The sequence below is a fragment of the Amia ocellicauda genome, chromosome 9, assembly GCF_036373705.1.
Source record: "Amia ocellicauda isolate fAmiCal2 chromosome 9, fAmiCal2.hap1, whole genome shotgun sequence".
Lineage (NCBI taxonomy): Eukaryota > Metazoa > Chordata > Actinopteri > Amiiformes > Amiidae > Amia > Amia ocellicauda.
In genome coordinates this window covers 14,249,520-14,273,303 of record NC_089858.1, presented here as the reverse complement: position 1 = coordinate 14,273,303, position 23,784 = coordinate 14,249,520, and the positions used below count along the sequence as shown (strand labels likewise).

Below are 23,784 nucleotides of genomic sequence, written 5' to 3'. Positions count from 1 at the left end.
TGACAGAGGCTGCAAGAGGTACTAAAGAACAAGTTTATTAAAATATGCAAATGTATAGTTTTATAAAACATATATAGACAGGTTTGTGGGGGGAAACTGTGTGCTCACACTCCCAGCTCTGAAGCCCACAGTCACGCTGCAGACCCGCTACTACGGGTTCCAGCCGCTGTCCTACCCTGCCTGTTTGTCAGATGGGTAAGGAGATGGACAGACATATACAGATGTGGAAGACAGGAGACAGAAAGATGCAGAGCGAGACACACACACATGCAGGTGGCTGTGGACCGAGTGCAGTGTGTCATCAGTGTTCGGTTCTTTCAGCGGCTTCACAGGCAGGCCGGGGGGGTGGGCAGTGCTGTGGTTAATGTTGGTTGTCACCCAGGTGGGGTCAGTGGTCCTTGTGCCCCCCCCGGGGCTCGCTGACCTTGCTCAGGTTCCCCGTCTCCCTCTTCAGAACACTGAGCAGAGTCTGAGAGCTCTCCAGGATCTGTCCGTCCCCAGGGAGAGAGAGCGCAGTGTTAGTATCCCACGCTCACACAATCATAACAGGCAGGACTATTTGCTGACTGGGAAACAGGCAGTGTGGGGGCTTATCTGTAGTTAATTAAGAGACAGGAGGACAGGGCAGATCCAAACACTGTCCTGACCCCCCAGTTGTTAGGCTGTTGATTTTAATTACAGGGGTGGGGATCCAGTACATTCTAGGGCAGGCTGGGGGAGGAATGCTGGAGAATATGAAACATTGATCCACCTCAAGTAGGACAGGAGAGTGTGTACAGGGACAGTGCATAATGTCGTTTAGTGTGTCAATGTGAAGTGTAGCGTGCTGGTCAGCGCGGCCGTGTCTCTGACCTTCATGTACGCGGCCTCCGTCTCGGCAATGGTGCGGTCGAAGTCATTGCGGGCGGCCATCTTGCGAGCCAGGCTTTCGTTCAGGCGGCCCAGCTTCTCAGTCAGCACACCTATGTCTGACTGTAGCCGCCGCTTCTCCTCCTCCTCCAGCTGCACCTGCCGGTTCAGCTCATCCCTCCGCAAACACAGCTCCTCGATACCTGCGCAACAACACAATGCAATTTTGCAACACTGCACACAGCTCCTTGATATCAATATCCCACAGGACTGTAACAGACAGCCACTGCTCACTGGATCACAAATGTATTTTTTACTCTGGGAGTGTTTTCACAGAAATACATTGTTTATTGACCTATCCCTGCACAAACACACACACACACAATATACTCATACTGACCTAGCTCTGCTCAAACACACACACACACATATACACAGCCGCCCCTTCCTCTCTCTCCAGGTGGTGTATGCACACACAGGCACGTTACACTCAGGAAGGGGATCACTTTCAGAGACCCTTTAACAACAGGAGTGTCTCAGCTGATACTGCCCTGAGGATGGGCAACCAGCAGGCAGGCAGAGCTGAGACAGAGAGAGAAAGGGAGGAGGTGAGGTAGCAAGGACTAAAGCTGAAAGACTTGGGGGGAAATGGAGAGAAGGAAACAGTGTTGGTTTGAGAGTAGGAGAGGAAGAGCAGTGGTAAAGTGAGGACTGAAGGTGCGACCTGAGAGACTGGAAGAAGGAGAGAGGGAGGGAGAGAGTCAGTGAGGGATAAGGGAGGTGAGCGCTGCCCTTTCTCTGCAGACGCATTGTAATCTATAGACAGTAATGTGATCCAGCACAGGCCTGCCGACAGCCCGTCTGTATCGGGAGTGCAGGCGCCAGAGCGCCGCAGTGAGACGGCACACACCCCGGAGACGGACGCATTTACACGGTACCTTCCTACTACGTGTCTGCAGCACCGTTTCTAGAAAATAATATCGCCTGAAAGTGTCAGCGCTGGTGTGTTAACAACGCTTGTTCCTGCTCTAGGTGTCTGTACACAACACAGCTGCAGCTGAACAAACCACACTGTATCCTATATCTCTTAATACACCCTGCTCGCCTGCAACACCGGCTTGATAAAGCAACCCGCGGTCTCTCTCACTACCCATATCGCCCCCATCGTCTCTGATTCGTCTTCTCCCCGCTGGTTGCACTCACACTTGACCAGCTCGTTGTTGTAGGTCTGCAGCGCGGCTCCTTGCTGGGTCATCCTGCCGGTGCTGCGGCCTGGCCCTGGCCGACACCCTGAGCGACTCCCGTCTGGGCTTCTAAAACCTCTGTGTGCGCTGCGGGTGCGGGTCTGCAGTATCGATAGTTTGCCGGCCTCCCTCCTTCTCTCCGTCCGCGTCGGAAACAGATTCATGCGGCGATCCCGCGCTGCCCTCCTCCTCCCCCTCTCCGTTTCCAGGACAACCACTACACAGAGGCTAACTGTCACTCTGTGTGCTTCCGCCACACTTCACTCTGGGGTTATTATCCTGCTTCCGCCACACTTCACTCTGGGGTTATTATCCTGCTTCCGCCACACTTCACTCTGGGGTTATTATCCTGCTTCCGCCACACTTCACTCTGGGGTTATTATCCTGCTTCCGCCACACTTCACTCTGGGGTTATTATCCTGCTTCCGCCACACTTCACTCTGGGGTTTTTATCCTGCTTCCGCCACACTTTATTATGGCTGCGTTCACGACACTTTTGTGCCGTGTGACGTCACGGTCTGCGCAGATGGAGCGTGGACAGCTCTGGCATTGCAGCTGCAGACTCGAGCAGAACAAACATGGAGGCGCTGCTGAGAGAAGTCAGTCCTGATCACAGACGTTCATGCAATCGAAGTTCCCTTCGTGCTGCACCAGCTTCATACTTTACAGTGTAATCAGTCCATCAGTTCCTATCAGATTCAGTAGCTTTATGACCCTTTAATACATTTACATTTGTAGAATGTTTTATTCCTGCTCATTGTTGGGACACATAAGGGTTAACTACTAACATACTGATCAAATTAATTACAACTTTAAAAAAAATATATATATTATATTTACACTGGTTTCGAATCTACATTAAATGTGTCCTTTGAGAGAAATACACATGTAAAAAATGTTGTATGTATTATGGATTTCCTTGCCAGGTGTGCAACTTACAAATGCACATAATACGTGGAAATTAGGTTATAATGTATTCTTTTGTTGTTGAACTGACAAGCTTTAAAATATTATATTTATGTTGTACTTTGCCATATCTAGCATGAGATTCAGAAGATCCTTCATCACATGACTCAGGGCGATTCACACCCCCTGACTACTGTACTGCACTGTTACGTATTTCTGCAGTACAGTACACATACATATTGACACAGATGTAAAGTCTGTAGACATACACACTATACAACAGCCCTATTTTGATACATCAATGAATATATAAATACAGAAATAGCTATATATGTATATTTCCACATTAGAAATTCCACAAGCTTGACTGCAGCCCTCAGCACAATAGGTTTTCAATAACATTATCAATTACCGCTTCTGCCAATTCTACTATTACGTAGAATACAATAGGGTTATACTGCTATGTACACGGTAAAGCAAAGTGCATTAGGCCGTTCAGCTCAGGGGCACAGTGCCAGTTAGTCCGGGTGAAGTGAGTCGAACCCCACGTTTTCTATTTCAAGAAACTAAATTGTAAATATTTTAAATAAATCCATTCATCAATTAATATTTCTTGTTTCATTAATTATCCATATAATACAAACAAAACAACTTTATTTCTAAGTATAGAACGGGGTGCCCTCACCCTGGAGGACTAGCCTGTAACAGACTGACACATTTGTGCTGGGATGGCCTGTCTGCTCTGGCTGATACAGGCTGTGCTCCAGTGCATTCAAATGCACCCTACGAAGTGCAGAATTTGGCGGATCCTATTTTAAGTAATGACAGGAAAAACACTCGATTTCTGCATATATCTAAATATCCATATTTCTATGGCCTTCCCCACCTCGGATTCTTCTAGCCGTTTGCCAATGACGTCATTAGAGTGCGTCGGCGTCTGCAGCAGAGCGCCATTGATGTCAATGCTGTGCACCGCCGCAGTTACAATAACAGAGACACTGCAGCACAATGTCGTGTTTGGAAAAAAATCGCTTTCCGCTTTAATCTTTCCGACCTGCTGTGTGAGTCCGGTATCCCCGGGCTCTGTGTCAAACCGAACAGCTCGTGTCCGTAATCTGAATTTGACTGGGAACCGATATCACCCGGTACCGGATCCGATCTGAGCCGAGGAGGGATATTCTAGTGATCAGCCACCAGAATAATCCCCTGACTGAAAGGTATGTACTAGAATACAGTACAGCAGCGTCTCCAGCCCTGGCATTACAGTCAGTTCTCTGGAGCCCAGAAAGAAAAGTATTCTGTGGAAACGGTGTGACTCTGCTGTGAACCTACCGATCCCTGAACCCTGTCCATGTTGTCATTGTTGTTGTTTGACAGGGTCGCCCCAGTCGCAGCAGAGATGGACTCTAGTCACCCACCTGACCCCGCTGCCCCCCCGGAGCTGGCTGCCGCCTGGGACACTGTGACCACTGCGCTGGTGAGGAGAGGAGTCGGTCAGCAGTGACCACGCTCCATCTCAAGGGGGAGGACAGCTTCTCACAGTGGACCCTGTCTCACCTCTCTCCTCTTCTCTCCCCTTTCCTCTATTCTCTCTGTTTGTCTTCTCCCACTCTCCTCTCCTTTCCCCAGTTGTCTTCCGGGGCATGTCCCAGCAGGGTGGAACAGGAGCAGGAGCAGGAGGAGGGGAAGCGGGAGGGGCAGGAGCAGGAGGATGGGCAGGTGTCCCAAGCCCTGTGTGTGCTGTGCTCCTGGGGGCTGGGCAGCAGTCTGCAGGGCTGGCTGCTGGAGGCCCTGCAGACGCGGCTCCAAAGTGCAGTGGGGCCAGAATTCTGGGCCGGGCTGGACCAGCCGGAGAACGGGCTGAGCGAACGGGACCGGGCGGCACTGCTGCTGGGGGCGTTCCGAACCCTACTCGCCCGGCTGGAGCCCTTTCTGCGGGGGCTGGGCCGGTTGGGGTGCTGGCAGGACGAGGGACAGGCTGGGCTGGAGGGTCCAGGTGCTGGGGGACTGCGGGAGAGGGCTTTTGCGCTGATCAGAGCCATCCTGCTGCTGTCGCCAGGCCGAGCCCTGCAGGACCGCCTGCTGGAGTTCTACAGCCGTACCTTCCAGGTCCACATGGCCCGTGAGGGGGGAGGTAGCGGCCAGGATGAGGGAGAGGGAGAGGGGGAGGGAGAGGGAGAGGGCGAGAGCGGCCAGTGTCCGGGCTGCGAGGTGGCCCCTCCGGAGCAGTGCTGGTGTGATGAGGCCCTGGAGCAGCTGAGGGAGCTGAGCCACATCCTGTGAGTGAAGGTGCGAGGGGAGGGGAGGAGAGGAGGAAGGGAGAGAGATAATGTCTGTGTGTGAATCTGTATTTCAATCTACCCCCAGTTCAGCTCTGCAGCTGCAGGAGCGGGTGAGCAGCGCCGCAGTGACGGCCATCCTGCACCAGCTGATGGAGCAGCGCATGGAGCAGCGCTGCAGGGGAGAGTACGAGAGCTCCTTCATTGCAGACTTCACACAGGTAACCTCCCCTCCTCCCCTCCTCCTCCTCCTCCTCCTCCTCTTCTTCTCCCTAACCCTCTCTTTCCAAATCTCATGCTGAAATTTCAACTTTTTATGTCCTCTCTCCCCCTCCCCTTGTGAGTGCAGTGGCTGGAGAGGGTGCGGGCCTGGCTGGGTCGGGTGTTCCTCAATGCCAGTGAGCCGGGCAGCGCCACGCTCCAGAGATGGCGCTGCCACCTGCACCAGGTGTTCTGCCGCCTCTACGTCAGCATGAGGATAGAGGAGCTATTCAGCATCATCAGGGGTGAGGGAGAGGGAGAGGGAGAGAGGCCTGGAAAATACATTTTAAAACGAACTTTACTGGCATGACAAGTGTTGCCAAAGCATTTACAGATACGGTAAAGAAAATCTCCCTCTCATGCTCCCTCTCTCTCTCAGATTTCCCCGACTCCAAACCAGCCATTGAGGACCTGAAGTTCTGTCTGGAGCGGACCAATCAGAGACAGCAGTTGCTCACATCACTCAAGTCTGCGCTGGAGACCCGCCTCCTGCACCCAGGTGACCCTGCATGTCTGTGTGCGTCTCTGAGAGCGTGTCTATGTGTCATCCGCGTGTATGTGTGTATATGTTCCTCTGTGTGTCTGTGCCTCTTTCTCTCACTCCCTCCTGTTCTGTGTTGGCAGGTGTGCACACGTCTGACATCATCACGCTGTACATCTCGGCCATCATGGCGCTGCGGGAGCTGGACCCCTCCATGGTCATCTTGCAGCTTGCCTGCGAACCCATCCGCAAATACCTCAGGTCAGTCTGCCTGCCTGTGTGTCTGTCTGTGGAAATACTGTTTATTAGGTTGAGTATTTTACATTTCTTAAAATAAAACAATTCCAATTTTAATACTTGTGATTAAAATCATTTAAAATATCAATTCTTAAAATCACTTAAAATTTTTAAAATCTTGTGATTTTTAACAAAACTAAAACAATTAACTTTAAAATAAACGTGCTCAATTCAAATAAACAAAACGTGATAAAAGCAAAAACTGCACACCAACAAAAGAGTCAAATACATTGAAAATAACAGAAAATGCATTAGACAAAATAAAGAAACAATTAAAAAGGAAAAAATAAAAAACAAACAAAAAAAGTCTAATGCATTTTAAATTAAACCCAAAACGGTCAATGTATTTGACAACAAAATATAACAAAACTATACCTAAAAGCCCTAAACAATGTGATTTAAAAACAACTAAATCTTTAAAAACAATTAAGATTCGTTATTTAAAATCTTCTTTTAAAAACAATCATTCATAAAATCTTTAAAAGATCTTTAAAAGATCTTGGACTCGGGTTCCAGCAGGGGGAACTAACCGTCCCCGGAGGTGGGTCCCATCATGGGATCCTGAGCTCCCCCAGATCTTGTATGCGCCAGTTCTTAAAGGCTTCCTCCTTGCCCCTCTGATGGACCTCCAGATTGACGTAGTCTTTCACAAACACCATGCCCCTCCGCGCGATGACGATCGGGTCCAGCTCCTGCTTATTGAACAAACAGATGTTCCGTCCCTCCCACAGTGCCTGCTTCACTGCGCAGACGACACGCCACCAGCACCTCAAGGTAGATGTAGAGATTCCCTTGGCTGGACCGTATAGGATCTGCTGGGCGGTCGCCCGCGCAGGAACGGCGAACCTGTGGAGGAACGGAGAAAACAGGAGCCAGACCCTGTGGGCGGAGGGGCACTCACTAAAGATGTGAGCCTCCGTCTCCTTCCCCAAGCAACCCTTATAGGGGCAGGTGTCATAAGGAGCTATGCCCCTTCTGTGCATGAACACTCGGGTGGGGAGACACCGACTCACAGCCATCCAGGAGACATCTTTCTGCGTGTTCGTGAGGCAAACGTGCGTAGCGTTAGCCCAGATAAACTGGCAGGTTTCGGGAGGGAAATCTTCTATCCGGCTGGTCTCCTGGGCAGATCTCATCTGACTACAGATGGTCTTGTAATCCCAGGAGGCCAGCACGACTTTATGGAGGCCTACTTCGAGCGCAAAGGCTCGGAGCGCCCTGTAGAACGGCGGGGGATCCCACGAGTGCGGCCTGTCTGTGGAAATATCTGATTGAGCGGTATTGTGATTACTGTGTGATGAAACGATTAGTGTGGGTTATCGATCGGCGGTGTGTGTCTTGGCTGGCCTGTCAGGACGCGGGAGGACACGGTGCGACAGATCGTGGCCAGTCTGACAGGCGACGCAGAGGGCTGCAGTGACCTGGCCAACGAGTTGTTCCGTGGCGACCCCGTGACCCTGGAGACACAGGACAGCGAGGACGAGGGCAGCGACCCTGAGGAGTGGACGCCTGACCCCATTGACGCCCTGACAGGTCAGACTGCCCCCCACCCCTCGACCTCATTGATGTCCTGATGGGACAGAATGAGAGATTTGCTTACTGTCCCCTCATCTCTCTCTCTCTCTCTCTCTCTCTTTCTCTCTTCCTCTTTCTCTCAGACAAGTCTGGGTCGAAGCGCCGTTCCTCTGACATCATCAGCCTGCTAGTCAGTATCTACGGCAGCAAGGACCTGTTCATCAACGAGTACCGGACAGTGTTGGCTGACCGGCTGCTACACCAGCTCAACTACAACACTGCCAGGTACACACACTGCACTCGTACTGTCCACTACACAAACTCTCTCTGTCTGTCAGTGCGTTCAGTGTTTTGTGGCTGCCAGTGTGTTCAGTGTGCTGTGTCCCTGCAGGGAGATCCGCAACGTCGAGCTGCTGAAGCTGCGTTTTGGGGAGAGTCATATGCACTACTGTGAGGTCATGCTCAAGGTCAGTAACCCTCCGCACCCCACTGCCCCTCTCTCTCTCTCCCTCTCCCCCTACTGTCCCTCCCTCTCTGTCGCTCTCTCTCTCTACGCACTGCTGTGTGTCTCAGTGCCGCTCTGTGTCTCCCCCGCTGGCAGGACGTGGCTGACTCGCGGCGCATCAACACCAACATCCGGGACGAGGAGGCAAAGCTGGGGGAGGAGGAGCGCCCCACCCTGGCCCTGAGTGCCCTGATCTTGTCCTCTGAGTTCTGGCCCCCCCTAAAGGAGGAGAAGCTGGAGCTGCCTCCCCTCGTGACCCAGGCCATGGAGGCGTACACACACCGCTACGAAAAGCTGAAGGTACAGAGAGGGAGAGGTGGTGAGGGAGGCGGAGGTAGTCACAGAGCTGCCAAACGGGATGAATCATTTCTGATCTCTCTCCTCTTTCTCCCTCAGGCAATGCGCACTCTGTCATGGAAGCCGCACCTGGGCTCGGTGACGCTGGATGTGGAGCTGGCTGACCGCACGCTGACTGACCTGTCGGTGTCGCCCGTCCATGCCGCCATCATCCTGCATTTCCAGGAACGGAGTGAGTCCCACCATGCCTCTATGTCTTAGTCCACTTGTTTCCATCCGTGTTCAACTGTCCTTCTCTCTGTCAATCACTGGCTGTTTGTATTCATCATTGTGCCCTGGCAATCTTACATTTTAATGACCTTCAATCCCCCTGCCCCTCTCCAGGCTCCTGGTCTCTGGAGGAGCTGAGTTCTGTGCTGGCGCTGCCCTGTGGGGTGGTGCGCAGGAAGCTGGCACTATGGCAGCAGCAGGGGGTGCTGCGGGAGGAGGGGGTGGGAAGCTTCTGCGTGGTGGAAGGGGGCGGAGCGCGTGAGCGGCCGGACAGGGGGGTGGTCCTGATCGACAGTGACGAGGAAGGGGACTCCAACACCACCACCCAGTCAGAGCAGAGGGAGGAGAAGTTGCAGGTACACTGTATATAAAACTGTACGCACTGCACGGGACACTGTGTACAGTACTGTATATAACTGTACACTCTGTATAACACTATACCTATACTGTACTTTAAAGTAATACTGTACAAACACAGTACATACTTCACACTCTCTCTCTCCCCCCCAGTTGTTCTGGGCCTATATCCAGGCCATGCTGACCAATCTGGAGACAATGACGCTGGACCGCATCCACAGCATGCTGCGCATGTTCGTCACTATGGGGCCCGTCGTCACAGAGATGGACGTGCAGGAGCTGCAGGACTTCCTGCAGAGGAAAGTCAGAGACCATCAGCTGATCTGCTCCGGGGGCGTGTACCGCCTGCCCAAGACGCACTGAGAAGAGGGGCTGTGAGTGTGTGTGTCAGAAATGAATGTTTTTATATGAGTATATGAGTGAGAGTGTGTGCGTTAGTAGCTGGGTGCGTGTGTATGTGCTTGTGTATCAGTGAGTCAGATTTGCTGCCCTCTGGTGGACACACTTGATATCACACACAACAGTGTGATCTGGTTTACAAAATCCCTTAAAAATTAAAACTAATTTGTTTAAAAAAGGAAAAAGATATGTCTGTTTATTTAATCTTTACACATAAACTGCAAACCTCCGGCATCTCACAGATGGATGGGGGGAGCAGTCAACTGCAGTATAATTATTGATAATCAATCAATCCGTATTTTAATACTGTGATTTGAGAGCAGGAGGGCAGTCGGCCAAGCTGGAGACGAGAGGCGTCCTGTGTGTGGGGCTGCTGCACTGCGGTACGAGAGACGCACTCGCACAGGCACAAGGGACCGCGCAGGAATGGGTTAAAGCAGAGCTACCATGGGGATTCAGTCAGCCTTCAGGATGGAACCAAGGGGACTAAAACTATTGTGAAATGATAATAACAAGGGATGAAAGTATCTGAAGATATTTTCTCTGCATGTGATTAATGATATATTATTTTCATGGTACAACTCTTACAATAAATGATGCAATATAGAACCAAAAAGGGTTCCATGGCTTGCTTCAAATATCAAAAAGGTTCATTTATTAAATTTACTCAAAGTGATGATACATATATAAGATTAACTTAAGGAGGGGCAAAGATTTTTGTATTTCATTATACAACAATAAACAACTGAAAAATGAAGTTTGAAGACAAACAGCTTAATTAAGCAGCTATACTCATTAAATCTTGTAACTTTAACACCACATACGACCCTTTTAAAATGTCTGTTAATTAGTTAATAATGGCTCCTAATGGAATATTTTTCTCATGAATGATTCTGAATTTTTTAGTAAGAACCAAAAGGTGATGCATAGAAACCAAAAGAACCTTTATTTGTTATACTGCAGGTTAATTTCAGTGATCGTTTGTAATCAACATAGTAATAGTACAATGCAGGTTAGGAGTAGTATGCATCAGTAATAGTATGTAAGCATAAATGGGTAAGTAGCTGTAGTATAATAGCAGGTATGTTCATGTTTATGATAGTATGTAAGTTACTATAAGTATATGTATAATTATTGATAATACAATGATATAGCCCCAAGAGTAATTATGATATTTTTACATCATAAACCCTATATAAGGACCCCTCCAGTAAGGAAAAGAGACAGTGTGGTAGAAGGCAGCTTAAAATTGTCATAATTGACATTAAATGTCATACAGGACTGTGGGCCAATTATGAGGCTGTGTGGCTATGTGGCTGTGTGATTATTTTTTTAATCATGGTAAGTAGTAAAATCATGGTAAAAGTGTGATAATTTACAGTGTACTATGGTAAAATCAGATAAAGTGTAGATTGGTGTAGCATGGTAAAGTATAGTATACACACATACAGATGGATAGGGGCATCTGCCAAATAAATAATAATAATAATAATAATAATAATAATAATAATAACATGGGCCAAAGACTGCTGCACTCATTTGTCAGTACTGCAGTGCATCTCAGTCAGGGTGTGAGTGTTTGTGTGTCAGCTTCAACTACTAACTTTCATCTGTCTGTAAAAGCTTGTGAATAATAAAGTAAACTTTTATTATTATTATTATTATTATTATTATTATTATTATTATTATTATTATTATACAATGTGTACATTGAGAAGTACCTGGAACTGAGGAGGTAAAGAAGGGAATCTGGTTGTGTTTTTAATTAGAGCTGTTGTGTGTGTGGAGGGGAACCTTTCTAACCTGGCGCTGGTTGCAGGGCCGGAGTCTTGTCACTGTCGGACAGCAAGGAGATAAGGATCCGGATCTGAGACGCCGAAACACCTGCAAACGAGTAACTTATCTGGGTGACCTTGTGTGTCGTGTGTGTCTCTGATCGAGGTTCTGGACGAGCCATTAACGAACCGAACTGAACCGGGCCAGCAAAGTGCGCCTGTAAATTGTATCCGGCTGCCACTTGTCCCGGCGAAGACAGACTGCAGGTGGGGCGAAGTGAGGGGACGGTCAGCACATAAGACAGTGTCCAGTCGAGAGGAGGCCATTCGCCCCATCCTGCTCGTTTGGTGTCCATTAATAACGGAGTGATCCAAGGATCCTATCCAGTCTGTTCTTGAATGTTGCCAAGTTTTCAGCTTCAGCCACATCGCTGGCAGTTTGATCCAGATCAGGGCCCGCTGTCTGTCATCTCCCCGAGCTGTGACGGGTGACCAGCCCACGTCTGTTAGTTATTTGATTCTTTCTTTCTTTTTCCACTTGCGTTTAAACGACTGACGGCTATGTGCGCTGCCGCCCCACAGTGCTGAGCGGGCAAGGGCAGCCCAATGCGCGGTGCAGTGACGCTGTATTGTACTGAACCTTATTATACAGCACTGTACCAGACATCACATCTCCAAGCTTTCTTACATTTTACTGTGATGTTACCATGGTTATAGTACAGTACATAGTGGGTCAGGTGATTCTTCTATGGAATGGACCTGAATTTTGAGTCCAGAACTGTATAGCTCTGCACTGTATTACACTTTACTGCATTGTGCTATGTGTCAAGGCTGTGCTGTACTGTGACTAAGCCCTAAGACTGAGGCATGTTCTTGTGTTGCAGGGCAGCGTGTGCCATGCGTGTGCGCTGGGTGACATGGGACGTAAAGGACACGTTGTTGCGCGTGCGCCACTCAGTGGGGGAGCAGTACTGCGGTGTGGCGCGGGAGCTGGGCCTGACCCTCGACCCTGAGGCCGTGGAGGCCGCCTTCCATAGCGCCTACCGTCAGCAGCAGCGCCGGCAGCCCCTGTATGGGGGAGCGGGTGGGGGCTCGGCGCGGACCTGGTGGGGGGAGGTGGTGTGCGGCACGTTCCGCAGCTGTGGGGTGGAGGACGGGGAGCGGCTGCGGTTGCTGGCAGAGCGGTTGTACCAGGGCTTCAGCGGCCCCGCGCACTGGGAGGTGTTCCCGGATGTTACGCGGGCACTGCAGGGCTGTGGGGCGCGGGGTCTGGCGCAGGCCGTGCTGTCCAACTTCGACGGGCGGCTGGAGGATGTGCTGCGCGGCTGTGGCCTGCGGGAGCACTTCCGCTTCGTGCTTACCTCCGAGAGCGCTGGCGCCGCCAAACCCGACTCGCGTGCCTTCCTGCGGTTGCTGGAGCTGGCTGGCCAACCTGCCCCAGGGGAGGTGGCCCATGTCGGGGACAGCTACCAGAATGACTACTTGCCTGCCCGCGCCCTGGGGCTGCATGCCTTCCTACTGCAGCGGGGGTCCGAGGAGGGAGGGGGAGGATTGGAGGTGCCCCCCCACCACCGTCTTCGCTCGCTAGATGAGCTGCTGCCCCGACTGGAGCAGGACCTGGACTGACCCACACACCCACACCCCACTGACTGACCGTACCCTCCCACCACCAATAGTCTGCCCACATGTCCGTGTTTCTTTCTGTCATTTCAACTGACTGACTGCCTCACTCACTGCCTGTCTGTTGTTTTCACAGGATGGCAGACTGTCCCTGTGTGTGTGTGTGTGTGTGTGTGTGTGTGTGTGTGTGAGAGTAGGAGCTGCTGCTCTGTTGTACAGCAAAGAAAAACAATAAATATTTAAGTCTGGGTTCCCGTTTCTGTCTCTGCTCACTGCTGTCTGTCCCTGAAGTTGTCAGATTCCACTGAACTCACTGACGCACAAACACTGCCATTCTTACTATGTGCAGAGCTTCACACACAACAAGAGTTTGACAAATACTACAGTCAGTAAACACTTCAGTGATTGCCAAAAAATACTTTTGTACCCAATAAACCTATATTTACAATTCCTTCAGCTAATTTTTTGGTTGCACTTGAGAATTCAGTTCACTGGGGATTGTGGATGGGAATGTACTGTGACCGTGTGACTTGAGAAACTGAGGAGGATGGGATATATGTGGTATAGGTGTGGACCACACAGATGGCAAAGCTTGTTTGAAAGATTATCTAAGACACATTATTTTAAAACATTTATTAAAGGCATTTATAACCAAGACAAATTATAAAATCGACTTGCTCTGTCTCCCTTTATTTGTATAATAATAATAGCTCATTAGAATCAACTATCAACTATCACTATCTCAGTGTCAAGACTCACTACACTCATAATACACGGGTGCCTTCCTGTTCATTCTGGAGCCTTTGATTGGATGGCAAATATGTCCGTTCATTCTGTAACAGATCTGATTGGTTGAAGCCAGTCTTGAATTCTAGGCCGGGACTCAAAAGGCCAAGGAGGTCAAGACCGGGAAGCTTTTAGGGCAGGCTGGTTAAGGTCAATGATAAGAAAATTTTAAAGGTGAAAAGGTAAAAGCCACAGTCATGCAGTTTATCAATCGGGTTAGATGTAGACCGTTTTAATCAAATTTGTACAACTGTATACTTTAGATTACTGTAAGAAAAAATATTCCAGTTAATAATCAAAAAGAATAATATTTGGCAATCCATTCCCATTTCTCTCCTTAATTAATTGTATTTAATAATTGGACTATATCCAAATTCAACAATATTGAATGTGATCAATTATTTGTCCAATATTCTACTATTTTACAAAACTATTTAAACAAATAATATTACATTGGCTTTGTATTATTAGATTAACGATACTTGCATTGCAATATTACATTTACTATTATTATCAGGGAATTGAATCGTATGTCGTATTACTCATTACTTATTACTAGTAGTACTGTAGTTATTGTAATTGTCTCTTACTAGCACTAAAGTTATTGTATATTGTAACGTATTGTATTTCATACCTTGCAATTATTTGATTCTTTATGTATGTTTTGTATTTTCTTGTAAGTCGCCCTTATATTTTCAAAACGAGCGCATAGGCTACATAAACATGAATAAACAAACAATAACAAAAAGAACACGCAATAAACTGTGTAAACTGGTGTATATATCGGTATGCACATATCTTAGCAGACATATAAAACATAACCAGTTGTAAAAATAACATAAAACTGAAATATGACATTATGCACGGGAAAGCCCTTCGAAATGGCTCCGTCTATTACAGCTGGCTATCAATGCAGAAAACGCGCTTTTCAACACTACAGTGCCCTACACTAATACAAAAATAATTAGCACTCATGATCAAACATTTTATAATCAAGACATTGATCCAGAGACCAATTTGGTGAACTGGTGAACCAATGAGGTTTGCAATGTGATCAACATTGAAATGCACAGGGAAGTTAGAAACGTGCTGAGCCGGTCAGTTTACAAATGAAACGCCGTATATGTATTAAACTCAAATATTTAGTAACATGTAAGAACGGATATGTGGGAGAAATTCCCATACGCAGACATGTTTTTTGAATTGCAAAGAGCTGCACAAAAAGTAGCTATGGCAGTTCTAGTGTTAAAAAAGCTAAAATATCTAAAAGACTTCTCCAATTTATGTTCAGAAATACCAGATATTTAAATGATATCCTCAGGTTTTAGTGGACATACAAATCTTGAAATCGTCTGTAAACTGTAAAACATCCCCGTTATATTAGGATTAGCACACGTCGGGATCGTTTAGCAAAGTGCACTATTGCATTCAAATGTGAATGTAGGGAACATCTGGATTTGTATCAATTTAAGTCATTAATATATATTTCACAAAGAGGGGTATGATCAATTACTTGCTTAGTAAACCCATTGTCCATTTTGTCTCCACAATCTCCTTGCATGTGGCACTCCATTTGCTTGCTTCGATGCAGCAATGTGAAAACGCATTTTTAAACATTTGTGTTTGCCATTATACAAAAATAAGAAGTTACAAAGAAGTAAGATCATTTGTGTCCGTGACAGTGTGGTATTTCCTGGCCTGGCCTCGATGACCCAAGACTGGTCGAAGCCTTGGAGGACATCCTCTGTAACGCACATTTGACTGCGTAAGGTTATGGAAAGGTGGATTAACTATGAGCCCCCATCGTTGTATTATGGAAATAAAGGAGGGAGGAGGTGCTGTTGGGAGAACTGTAGACCTTCATTGCAAAAGAGTGATTGCAATCAGGTGATTTGTAAAGTTTTATCAAATACTTTTTTAAAGGTTTCATTATTATCATTATTTGTTATTAATTTCAGTGAGGAGGATGCCCCCCTTCTTGTACTGCATCCTACTCCTAACCTAAATTATACTATATATGTTGATTACAATTCTATACATGTTGATTACAAATTATCACTGATATTAACCTACAAACTACCATACAGATGTGACATGTCCAGCAGGTTATACCAGATGCAGACAGTTTCTTCGGATACATTAAGTTCCAGTTATGATTTTATTGAAACACCTAGCACTGTCTATCACGCAAACGTCACACGGCTGACTGACGCCCACCGTGACGCACCCCGGGTCACATGACAGCGGATCAGCTGACTCCGCTTCCTCTGTCAGTCCCCCGCAGTCCCTCTCTCTCACACACCGTCGCCGAGACTCCTCACCGCGGCTTCCACATCCACTGCACACCGCCGTCCACCCAGCCATGGCCAGTCAGTCGCAGGGCATCCAGCAGCTTCTCCAGGCCGAGAAACGAGCGGCAGAGAAGGTCGCCGAGGCCCGGAAACGTGAGTCAAAGCCCCCGCCAGAGGGTTCCGTGGGGTCCGGGGCTGACGTCTCTCTGTCCCCGCAGAGATGACCTCTGTTATTACACTGCAGGCCGGAGCTCCGGCAATACAAACAGCAATAATTACAATATTATACACACAGAAAACGAGAAATATACATTATACTGACCCAACATTAAATATTATAAACCTAATGTGGAAATGATGTAATTCAGTAAGTGCTGTTTTGTACGGAAGGTCGGAGTGACCAGCACCGTGTCGTTTGTTTGTTGTTATTGTAATATGATGTTATTATTATTATTACTGAGTTAATTAAGCAAGTAATTGTCTGTATTTTAATGCGTCTGTCAGTGAGACGTCCTGTCCGAAACCCCAACCAAACCTAACGAAGCCGAACCGCACAGGATCTGGCGGAGAGATTATTATTATTATTAAAAACAGTTCTACTCCTGCTGTTTACTGCTAAAACAGTAATGATACAGTATAGTTTAATATTGATCTAGTATAATGATGAGATGTTGAGTGTAATGTCTGGGTCAGTGTCAGAGGACTGCACTGTCACAGGGCCTGCACACTCATCTCTTCCTCTTTCTCTCTCTGTCATTCGGTGTCTTTCATTCTCCTTCTCAATGCACCTCGTCCGTGTGTGTGTGTGTCTCTGTCCTCATGTGTCTTTGTGTCTTAGGGAAGAACCGGCGTCTGAAGCAAGCCAAGGAGGAGGCGCAGGCAGAGATCGAGCAGTACCGGCTGCAGAGGGAGAACGAGTTCAAGACCAAGGAGAAGGCGGTATGAGGGGGGACAACACTGCAGGGGGCGAGGGGACACACAGTTCGGGGACTTGGGGGGGGGGGGGAGGAGAAAGACACAAATAGAGCAAGAGGGTGTGAGAGTGAGTCAGGATCTTGTGAGCCCTGTTGTGTGTGTTACAGTGTGTCCTCACGGGGGGTGTGTGTGTGTGTGTGTCCCCTCACGGTGTGTTTGTGTGTGTGTGTGTCCTCACTGTGTGTGTGTCCCCTCACTGTGTGTCCTCACTGTGTGTGTGTGTGTGTCCCCTCACTGTGTGTCCTCACTGTGTGTGTGTGTGTGTGTCCTTACTGTGTGTCCTCACTGTGTGTGTCCCCTCACTGTGTGTCCTCACTGTGTGTGTCCCCTCACTGTGTGTCCTCACTGTGTGTGTCCCCTCACTGTGTGTGTGTTTTGGCAGGCCCTGGGTTCCCATGGTAACTCCGCTACTGAGGTGGACAAGGAGACGGTGGACAAAATTAAGATGATCGAGAGGAACTACCAGCAGAACCGCGAGACTGTGCTGGCCAGCCTGCTCACGCTGATCTGCGACATCAAGCCTGAGATCCACACCAACTACCGGATCAGCGGCTAGAACCCAGCCCGGCCCGGCCCAACGCAGCCCCTCAGAGACCCGCAGGACGACCTGGTGCAGATTCCCAATGCACAGCACTGAAGGCTGCAGGGTCTGCTGTAGAAAAGGCCAATCCCTGGTGCTACCTGAAATAATACTGTTTTGCCTGGTCTCTCTCTCTCTCTGTTTGTGTATATATAAATATTTATATATACACACACATACATGCATGCAGGGTGAAGAAGCTGTGTACATTTATAGTTAAACAAGATTTTCATCTGTCACAGAAAAATGCCTTGAAGAAAAGACAAGATTGAAACTTTTTATAAAAGCATATTTATTTAACCTCATTAATTAATAAAAGTATTCACCTGTGTGGTGACTCTTGCTTCACCCTGTGTGTGTGTGTGTGTGTGTGTGTGTGTGTATATGTATATATATATATATATATATATATATATATAAAAAAACTTAATAACTAAATCAATACATTTACAGACTCTTGCCATGTTAAAAGGGTCACTCCTCTCCAAAAAAGTAAATCTGACTGTGACACAGACAACACCGAGCACCACAGGGAGCAGACTGCAGCCTGTGAGTGTGTGCTGTAGCGCGGGCCCTGTGTGCTGTGCAGAGTCTGTCACAGACGCTCAGTGCAGCTCGGCTGTGTCTGCGGGGGTCCCTGTATCATGGCAGGTCTGTTTGTTCGCTGCTCTCTCTGTCTGGGCAGAGTCCGGCCCACATCCCTGCAGCTCCCTGGAAGACCCAGATCCGTGTGCTGTGCACTGGGAATTGGCCTGCCCCCCTCCCCCGCGCTGGGCCATGTAGCTGTGTGTAGGATTATTAGGATGCGTGTTCGTGATACCTGAGCGTGTGTTGGCAAGTGTGTCTGATATGATCACACAAAGTGCTGTCATTGTTTTATTTTAAATGTGTTAAAAAAAAAAAAAGTTGTTTGGTTGTGATGGACAGAGAGGCAGAGGTGCTGTGGACAGTCAGGGTGGGGGGGGGGGGGGCAGGGATTATCTCCGGACTCCCTGCAGCTCGAACCCTCAATTTATGGGCTGGAGACCCTGCTGTACTGTACTGTACTTTGACCCACACACTTCTCTCATTCCTTCCTCCCTTTCTCTTTGTCCCGCTGTGTCTCTCTCGTGAGGTGGACAGAACAGTCAGTCTGGGTGATTCCCCCACCCCTCACCCTCAGAAGCCCTTTAATAGCAGGTCTGTTTCTCTGCAATAACGTGATCCCCATCAGTCCTGCAGTGTCTCTGCTCCCCCCTCTGCCTCTCGAACCCTGGTCAGTAGAGTTGCTGTGTAGCCCCCTGGTGGTGGGAGAAGTCGTATTGATTAAAATCTGTCTGTATTGAGGTCTGTAGATCTAAACCAGAGACCGGCCAGGACAGAACCCTGCTGTAATCCCCTCTCCAGCCCCTGTCTGTCTCTCTTCTCTCTCCTTGTGTCTGTCTTTTACTCTCTTTATCTCTCCTTCCCTGTGTATTTGGCTCAGTATATTTCTGCAGCTTCACTTTTCATTCTTTCTGTATATCCAGATCTCATCTTTTTCACTCTCGTCTCTCTCTCCCAGTATATTGTGTTGAATTGTCTTCAATGTGGTGCGGTACCTTGGGGCAGAAGCTGTTGCCGATTGGGTCAGCTAGCCTGGCAGGTCTGTTTTTGTTGGTTTCTGAGTAAAAACATTAAAAACTGCTCTTGTCTGCTGTGGGTTTGTGGGGGTTGACTGGGGGGCGGTATTGGAAGAAATACCCACTGGAATTCAACTGCACACATAACATTGATATTAAAATTAATAATAAAGCTGTCAATTATTTAAATAGGATGAGTTTCTGGCAGATGTAAATGTTTCAAGGCATCAAGACTAGCTCAGGTGTCTCACTGAAAGTCACTTTTTGGTGTAAGTTTGAAATTGTGTGTGTGTGTGTTTAAGGGGTAGTTTTGTCGATAACAGTCTCACTTGACGTACACATTCCTCAATCTTGTGCAAAACAGCTTTAATGAAGTGCTGTCCTTCAGGCGAGGCGAGACATTCATCACTGTGCTGACGACCCCCCCACACACTCCCTTCGGCACACCGGGGCTCCTCTGTTTATTCAGCTGTATCTTATCGCGGAAATCGCAATATCTTCTCAAATAATGAACTACAAACCATGGGTTCTTTCTTTTTCTAAACTCAACAAACACATCTCTCCACACTGGTTTATTTCATTTACGTAGGCTGGTGGCAACAAACCCCCACACAATTGCCCAAGTGGAGCCCCCTGTTGCGCACGCCTCTTCTCATGCTCAATGGCCTGTGGAGTTGGGAGTGTTTGTGTGAATAATCTGCATATGTTTGCTAGAGATTTCGCGTCTCCCTGCGGACGCACACACAGTGAGTGAAACACATACCCAGACCCAGGGTCAGAGACCGTCATACACAGCGGGGAGCAGTGCTGGGCCGGGACGGGACCTGCGTTGGCCGAGGATGGCGGTGAGAACGTCTCTTCAGGAGTTCTGAATTCCGCTGCAGTTCTAGAGTTCTAGACGGCACAGACACGGACAGCCGCGCTTCGGCACCACGGCCTAGAGACGCGCATGTGTGTGTTGTGTTGCACTGTAGTGTAGTCTGATTATTTAAAAGGACTGGATTCTCAAATCGCTTACAAATGTAAATAGAGCAGCAAGTTTATGTATTGCCACCTTTAGCAGAATTCGAGCGTTTAGCGTACAGCACTTTACTTGTTACTTTGTTTATAGCACAGAGCTAACGCTACACTACAGTACAGCATTGTCTCCAGCCCTGGTTCTGGAGAGCAACTGGTTTTCCTTGCAGTCCATCACTAAATACCTCTGTTGTGCCAGTTAATTGCCAAATGCTCCCTGTGTCTCCATGTCCCAGAATTCCCCTGGGGTGTCATGTCCCATGTTCTGCAAGACAAGTGATGAACAAGAGGGGGTGCTGCACTGGGGAGCAGGTGAGCTGCACTGGGGGGTCCAAGGTGTTCTGTGTGTGTCTGTGTTGCAGAGCTGTGCAGGTCACTGTGTGTGTGTCTGTGTTGCAGAGCTGCGCAGGTCACTGTGTGTGTGTCTGTGTTGCAGAGCTGCGCAATGGGCAGGTGGCTGCTGTGCTGACGGCTGCTGTGTCTTGCTGCTCATGTCAGAGCTTCAACCTGGAAGAGGGGGAGCAGAGCCTGAGGGACAAAGGGGTAAAGGTCTCACTGACGCACATGCAGAGCTGTAGTGCTGCCACTCCGGCACTTCAGAATCCATTCAAGGCAGAACTCTGTCTCTGACAGTCACGGATGTAGTGGATTTAGTTTCAACCCCCTGGTCAACAATCCGTCAGCCTCCCCCCCAGGCGATGATTCTAATTGGGACCACTGATTGGGTAACTTTTTCTCTACCACTACACCACTGCCCACAGGTCATACTGACACAGGTATACAGGGGTCCAAAAAAGTAATAAATCATTGTCTTATACTTAATATTTAACCATTATGACTGACAGTAATGCAGGAGTGTGGGACTGAGAGGCAGGTGTGCAGTGATGTGACAGTGCTGTTGTCCTGTGCAGGTGAGCGTGGCAGAGCTGGGGGCTGCACTGCAGGGGGCGCTGTGGCTGCCTGAGGTCAGACGCTACCTTCTCCTCACCAGCCGCCAAGCCCACACCGCGCTGGCCCTGGTGAGACCTCTCCTCTCTCCTTTCACCCCTTTCTCTCACTCTTGTACCTCTTCTCTCTCCTTTCATCAACTTTTCTCTCTCTCAGCTCTCCTCTCTCTCTCATCTCCCTTCTCCCCCATCTCATTCCCTCTATTCCATCCCTCCCTCTCCTCGTCTCTCCTCTCCTCTATCCCTCTCTTTCTCTCCTTCAACCCTGTCTCAGCTCTGTGGTGGTTACTAAGTTACTATTCCAGTAAATTGCACATTTTTCTACTTTGTCCACACTGATCCTTGACCTCCCAGGTGTGCTACGTGTGCTTGTGGTTGAACCTGTACTGTAGCCTGAGGGCAGTTGGAATAGCAACACACTGGTCTGTGGGTGTGTGGGTCAGTCTGACGTCAATGATGGGTACTGCAGGGGGGCTGCTGGCACTACACTGGCACAGCACTCAGGTAAACATATACCTACACAAATATGTTTATATAGTGGTGCAGTGCTGGGTGGGGCAAAAAATGACTACCAGGAAGGGCATTCCCCAGAAGCCCCGGGGGATGGATTACGCCTGTACTCCCAACATACAACTCCTACTACGCCAACTCCGAGTGGTCATTTTGTGCCCCACCTGGCACAGCAGTACAATATATATACCATATGCCATCTCTCTCCCCAGCTGAACATGAACACAGACCTACGCCTGGCTGGGCTGAATGAGATGCTACAGAGGCGCCACCTGCTGGCCGGACTGACGCAGTGCACCGGCTCACAGAGCACAGTGCTGCGCGTATCCCACCCTGCGCACAGATTGGGAAGGAGGGAGGGCGGCACAGAGTAGACAATGTAGAGAGAGTGCAGATAGATGGGAATAGAGGGAGAAGAAGTGGGAGTGGGATAGAGGGAGAGTAATGTGGATAGACAGACAGAGAGGGAAGAGAAGGTAAGGCAGCTGGAGCCCCACTCTCAGGACACAGTATTGTTCTCCCTTAACCCCCCTCAGCTGTGGCTGGTGCACTTTGACCTCTCACCCTGCAGGCAGGCCCTCAGCCAACTGTTGGAGCACTGGAGCTCCTGTCGGCAGGTGAGCCCTACTCTCTCTCTCCCTCCCTCCCACCCTGACATCTCTGTGCTGTGACTGGGGTATTGTCCACTGTACTGTCCACGTGCTGCAGTACTTTTGCACTGCTGTAGTGTTGTGGTGCTGCTGGTGTGTTTAATAGGCACTGTAGCATGATTCAAGTTTTATTGAAATATTTTATTGTTGTTTATTAATTTATTCAGTGAGCGCAAAGGATATGCACTTTACACATCAATACAGGAAGGTAACAATGAATCCAGAATCCGGAATGAATATGTACATAAAATACAGGAGTACTTGAAATAATACATACAAATATAAGACCAGCAAATCAATAATAATAAATATACTGTTTTATTGGGTGTAGTATTTTACATTTTCATTAAAAAAAAACAATTCAAATTTTTAATACTTGTGATTAAAAACTTTTAAAATCAATTCTTAAAATCATAATAATAATAAATATATAAATGTATTACAGCCCTGTTGTCCTGGTTTTGTATATGCATGTGCATAAGAACAGGATCTCAACCAACTTGTCTGTGTGTCTGTCCAGTCAGAGCTGCAGCAGCGTCTGGACCAGCTGTGCGTTGTGGTCAGTGACTCTCTCGGCCAATCAGAGGAGGAGAGGGGGGCGGGGCTGACAGAGGAGGTGCCTCTACTGGGAAGTGTGAGTGGAGGAGGCATGACCAGGCAGCTGTCAATCACCCAGCGTGTACGTCTAATACCCAATGGGACGCCGCAGGTATGCATCCTTGTCACCGTGGAAACAACTAATTAGCTGATTTGTCTGTGTGTCTGTCTCGGTGTGTCACCCTGTCATTCTGTCTGGTCACCTGTTTCTCTCTGTGTAGTCCATCTATATATGTGTGTCTGTCTGTAGGTCTTTCTCTGTGCTATGTGTCTGTCTGTCTCAGTGCCCTAGTTCTGACCCAGTTGTCTGTGTTCTACAGGATGTGTCTGAGGCTCTGTTGCTGTGCTGGTCTGCTCTGTACACCCGGCTGCTGGTGCAGGGCCGCCTCCCTCCCAGCCCCTCCAGCCCTCACCACGCCGCCCCCTACCTGCCCTGCTGCCCCTGCCAGCTGGTACAGTCCACCCTACTGGGCAACACCATGCTCTGTTGCCTGGGGTGACCTCCACCCTTCTCATCCCCACTCTGCTTCCGAGATCTGCCCCAGCCAGTCTGAACTGCCCTCTCTACTCCCCCACTGCACAGACACACACCAGTGTCAATGTCACCGGTGTTAATAACAGAGCAGATACACCTGGAGAAGACTGATGGACACACACACATTGGAAGAGGGAGGGTAGACCTGTGGAGGAGGAGGATGGACAGAGCTGCACCTCTGTGATAGCACCCCCTTCTGGCTGTGTTTACAGTGCGGTTGAATCAAAATAAATACATTAA

The 23,784-nt window shown here is 48.6% G+C and overlaps 5 protein-coding genes across 9 annotated transcripts; 4 read left to right on the top strand and 1 right to left on the bottom strand.

Moving 5' to 3' along the window:
- Positions 1-19: 19 nt before the first annotated feature.
- ssna1 (Sjogren syndrome nuclear autoantigen 1) lies at positions 20-2,321 on the bottom strand. Its single transcript, XM_066713325.1, has 3 exons — positions 2,053-2,321; positions 853-1,052; positions 20-487 (listed from the first exon to the last, which is right to left on the bottom strand). The coding sequence occupies exons 1-3, from the start codon at positions 2,255-2,257 to the stop codon at positions 389-391; spliced, it is 504 nt and encodes a 167-aa protein (XP_066569422.1). The 5' UTR covers positions 2,258-2,321; the 3' UTR covers positions 20-388.
- Positions 2,322-3,932: 1,611 nt separating this feature from the next.
- anapc2 (anaphase promoting complex subunit 2) lies at positions 3,933-10,417 on the top strand. 2 transcript variants are annotated; one of them, XM_066713324.1, is made up of 15 exons: positions 3,933-4,216; positions 4,377-4,476; positions 4,629-5,278; positions 5,367-5,499; positions 5,628-5,784; positions 5,919-6,038; positions 6,164-6,281; positions 7,672-7,850; positions 7,976-8,117; positions 8,224-8,299; positions 8,434-8,637; positions 8,734-8,866; positions 9,019-9,260; positions 9,415-9,635; positions 9,984-10,417. In XM_066713324.1, exons 2-14 carry the CDS (start codon positions 4,399-4,401, stop codon positions 9,622-9,624), a joined length of 2,442 nt encoding a protein of 813 aa, XP_066569421.1. In that variant the 5' UTR covers positions 3,933-4,216; positions 4,377-4,398; the 3' UTR covers positions 9,625-9,635; positions 9,984-10,417. The 2 variants fall into 2 exon arrangements, with proteins under 2 accessions (XP_066569421.1, XP_066569420.1); XM_066713323.1 differs by lacking the exon at positions 9,984-10,417 and having other exon boundaries at positions 9,415-9,845.
- A 964-nt stretch (positions 10,418-11,381) lies between these two features.
- hdhd3 (haloacid dehalogenase-like hydrolase domain containing 3) lies at positions 11,382-13,303 on the top strand. Of its 3 annotated transcripts, none has more exons than XM_066713322.1 (2): positions 11,382-11,554; positions 12,320-13,303. In XM_066713322.1, the coding sequence occupies exon 2, from the start codon at positions 12,333-12,335 to the stop codon at positions 13,059-13,061; it is 729 nt and encodes a 242-aa protein (XP_066569419.1). In that variant the 5' UTR covers positions 11,382-11,554; positions 12,320-12,332; the 3' UTR covers positions 13,062-13,303. The 3 variants fall into 3 exon arrangements, with proteins under 3 accessions (XP_066569419.1, XP_066569417.1, XP_066569418.1); XM_066713320.1 differs by having other exon boundaries at positions 11,391-11,940; XM_066713321.1 differs by having other exon boundaries at positions 11,395-11,702.
- Positions 13,304-16,094: 2,791 nt separating this feature from the next.
- atp6v1g1 (ATPase H+ transporting V1 subunit G1) lies at positions 16,095-19,352 on the top strand. The gene is made up of 3 exons (XM_066713319.1): positions 16,095-16,285; positions 16,971-17,071; positions 17,490-19,352. Exons 1-3 carry the CDS (start codon positions 16,204-16,206, stop codon positions 17,661-17,663), a joined length of 357 nt encoding a protein of 118 aa, XP_066569416.1. The 5' UTR covers positions 16,095-16,203; the 3' UTR covers positions 17,664-19,352.
- A 658-nt stretch (positions 19,353-20,010) lies between these two features.
- Positions 20,011-23,771, top strand: LOC136758721 (transmembrane protein 268). Of its 2 annotated transcripts, XM_066713318.1 has the most exons (9): positions 20,031-20,133; positions 20,542-20,617; positions 20,742-20,848; positions 21,217-21,324; positions 21,607-21,756; positions 21,975-22,085; positions 22,299-22,379; positions 22,933-23,121; positions 23,330-23,769. In XM_066713318.1, the coding sequence occupies exons 1-9, from the start codon at positions 20,128-20,130 to the stop codon at positions 23,507-23,509; spliced, it is 1,008 nt and encodes a 335-aa protein (XP_066569415.1). In that variant the 5' UTR covers positions 20,031-20,127; the 3' UTR covers positions 23,510-23,769. The 2 variants fall into 2 exon arrangements, with proteins under 2 accessions (XP_066569414.1, XP_066569415.1); XM_066713317.1 differs by lacking the exon at positions 21,607-21,756 and having other exon boundaries at positions 20,011-20,133; positions 23,330-23,771.
- The last annotated feature ends 13 nt before the right edge of the window (positions 23,772-23,784 follow it).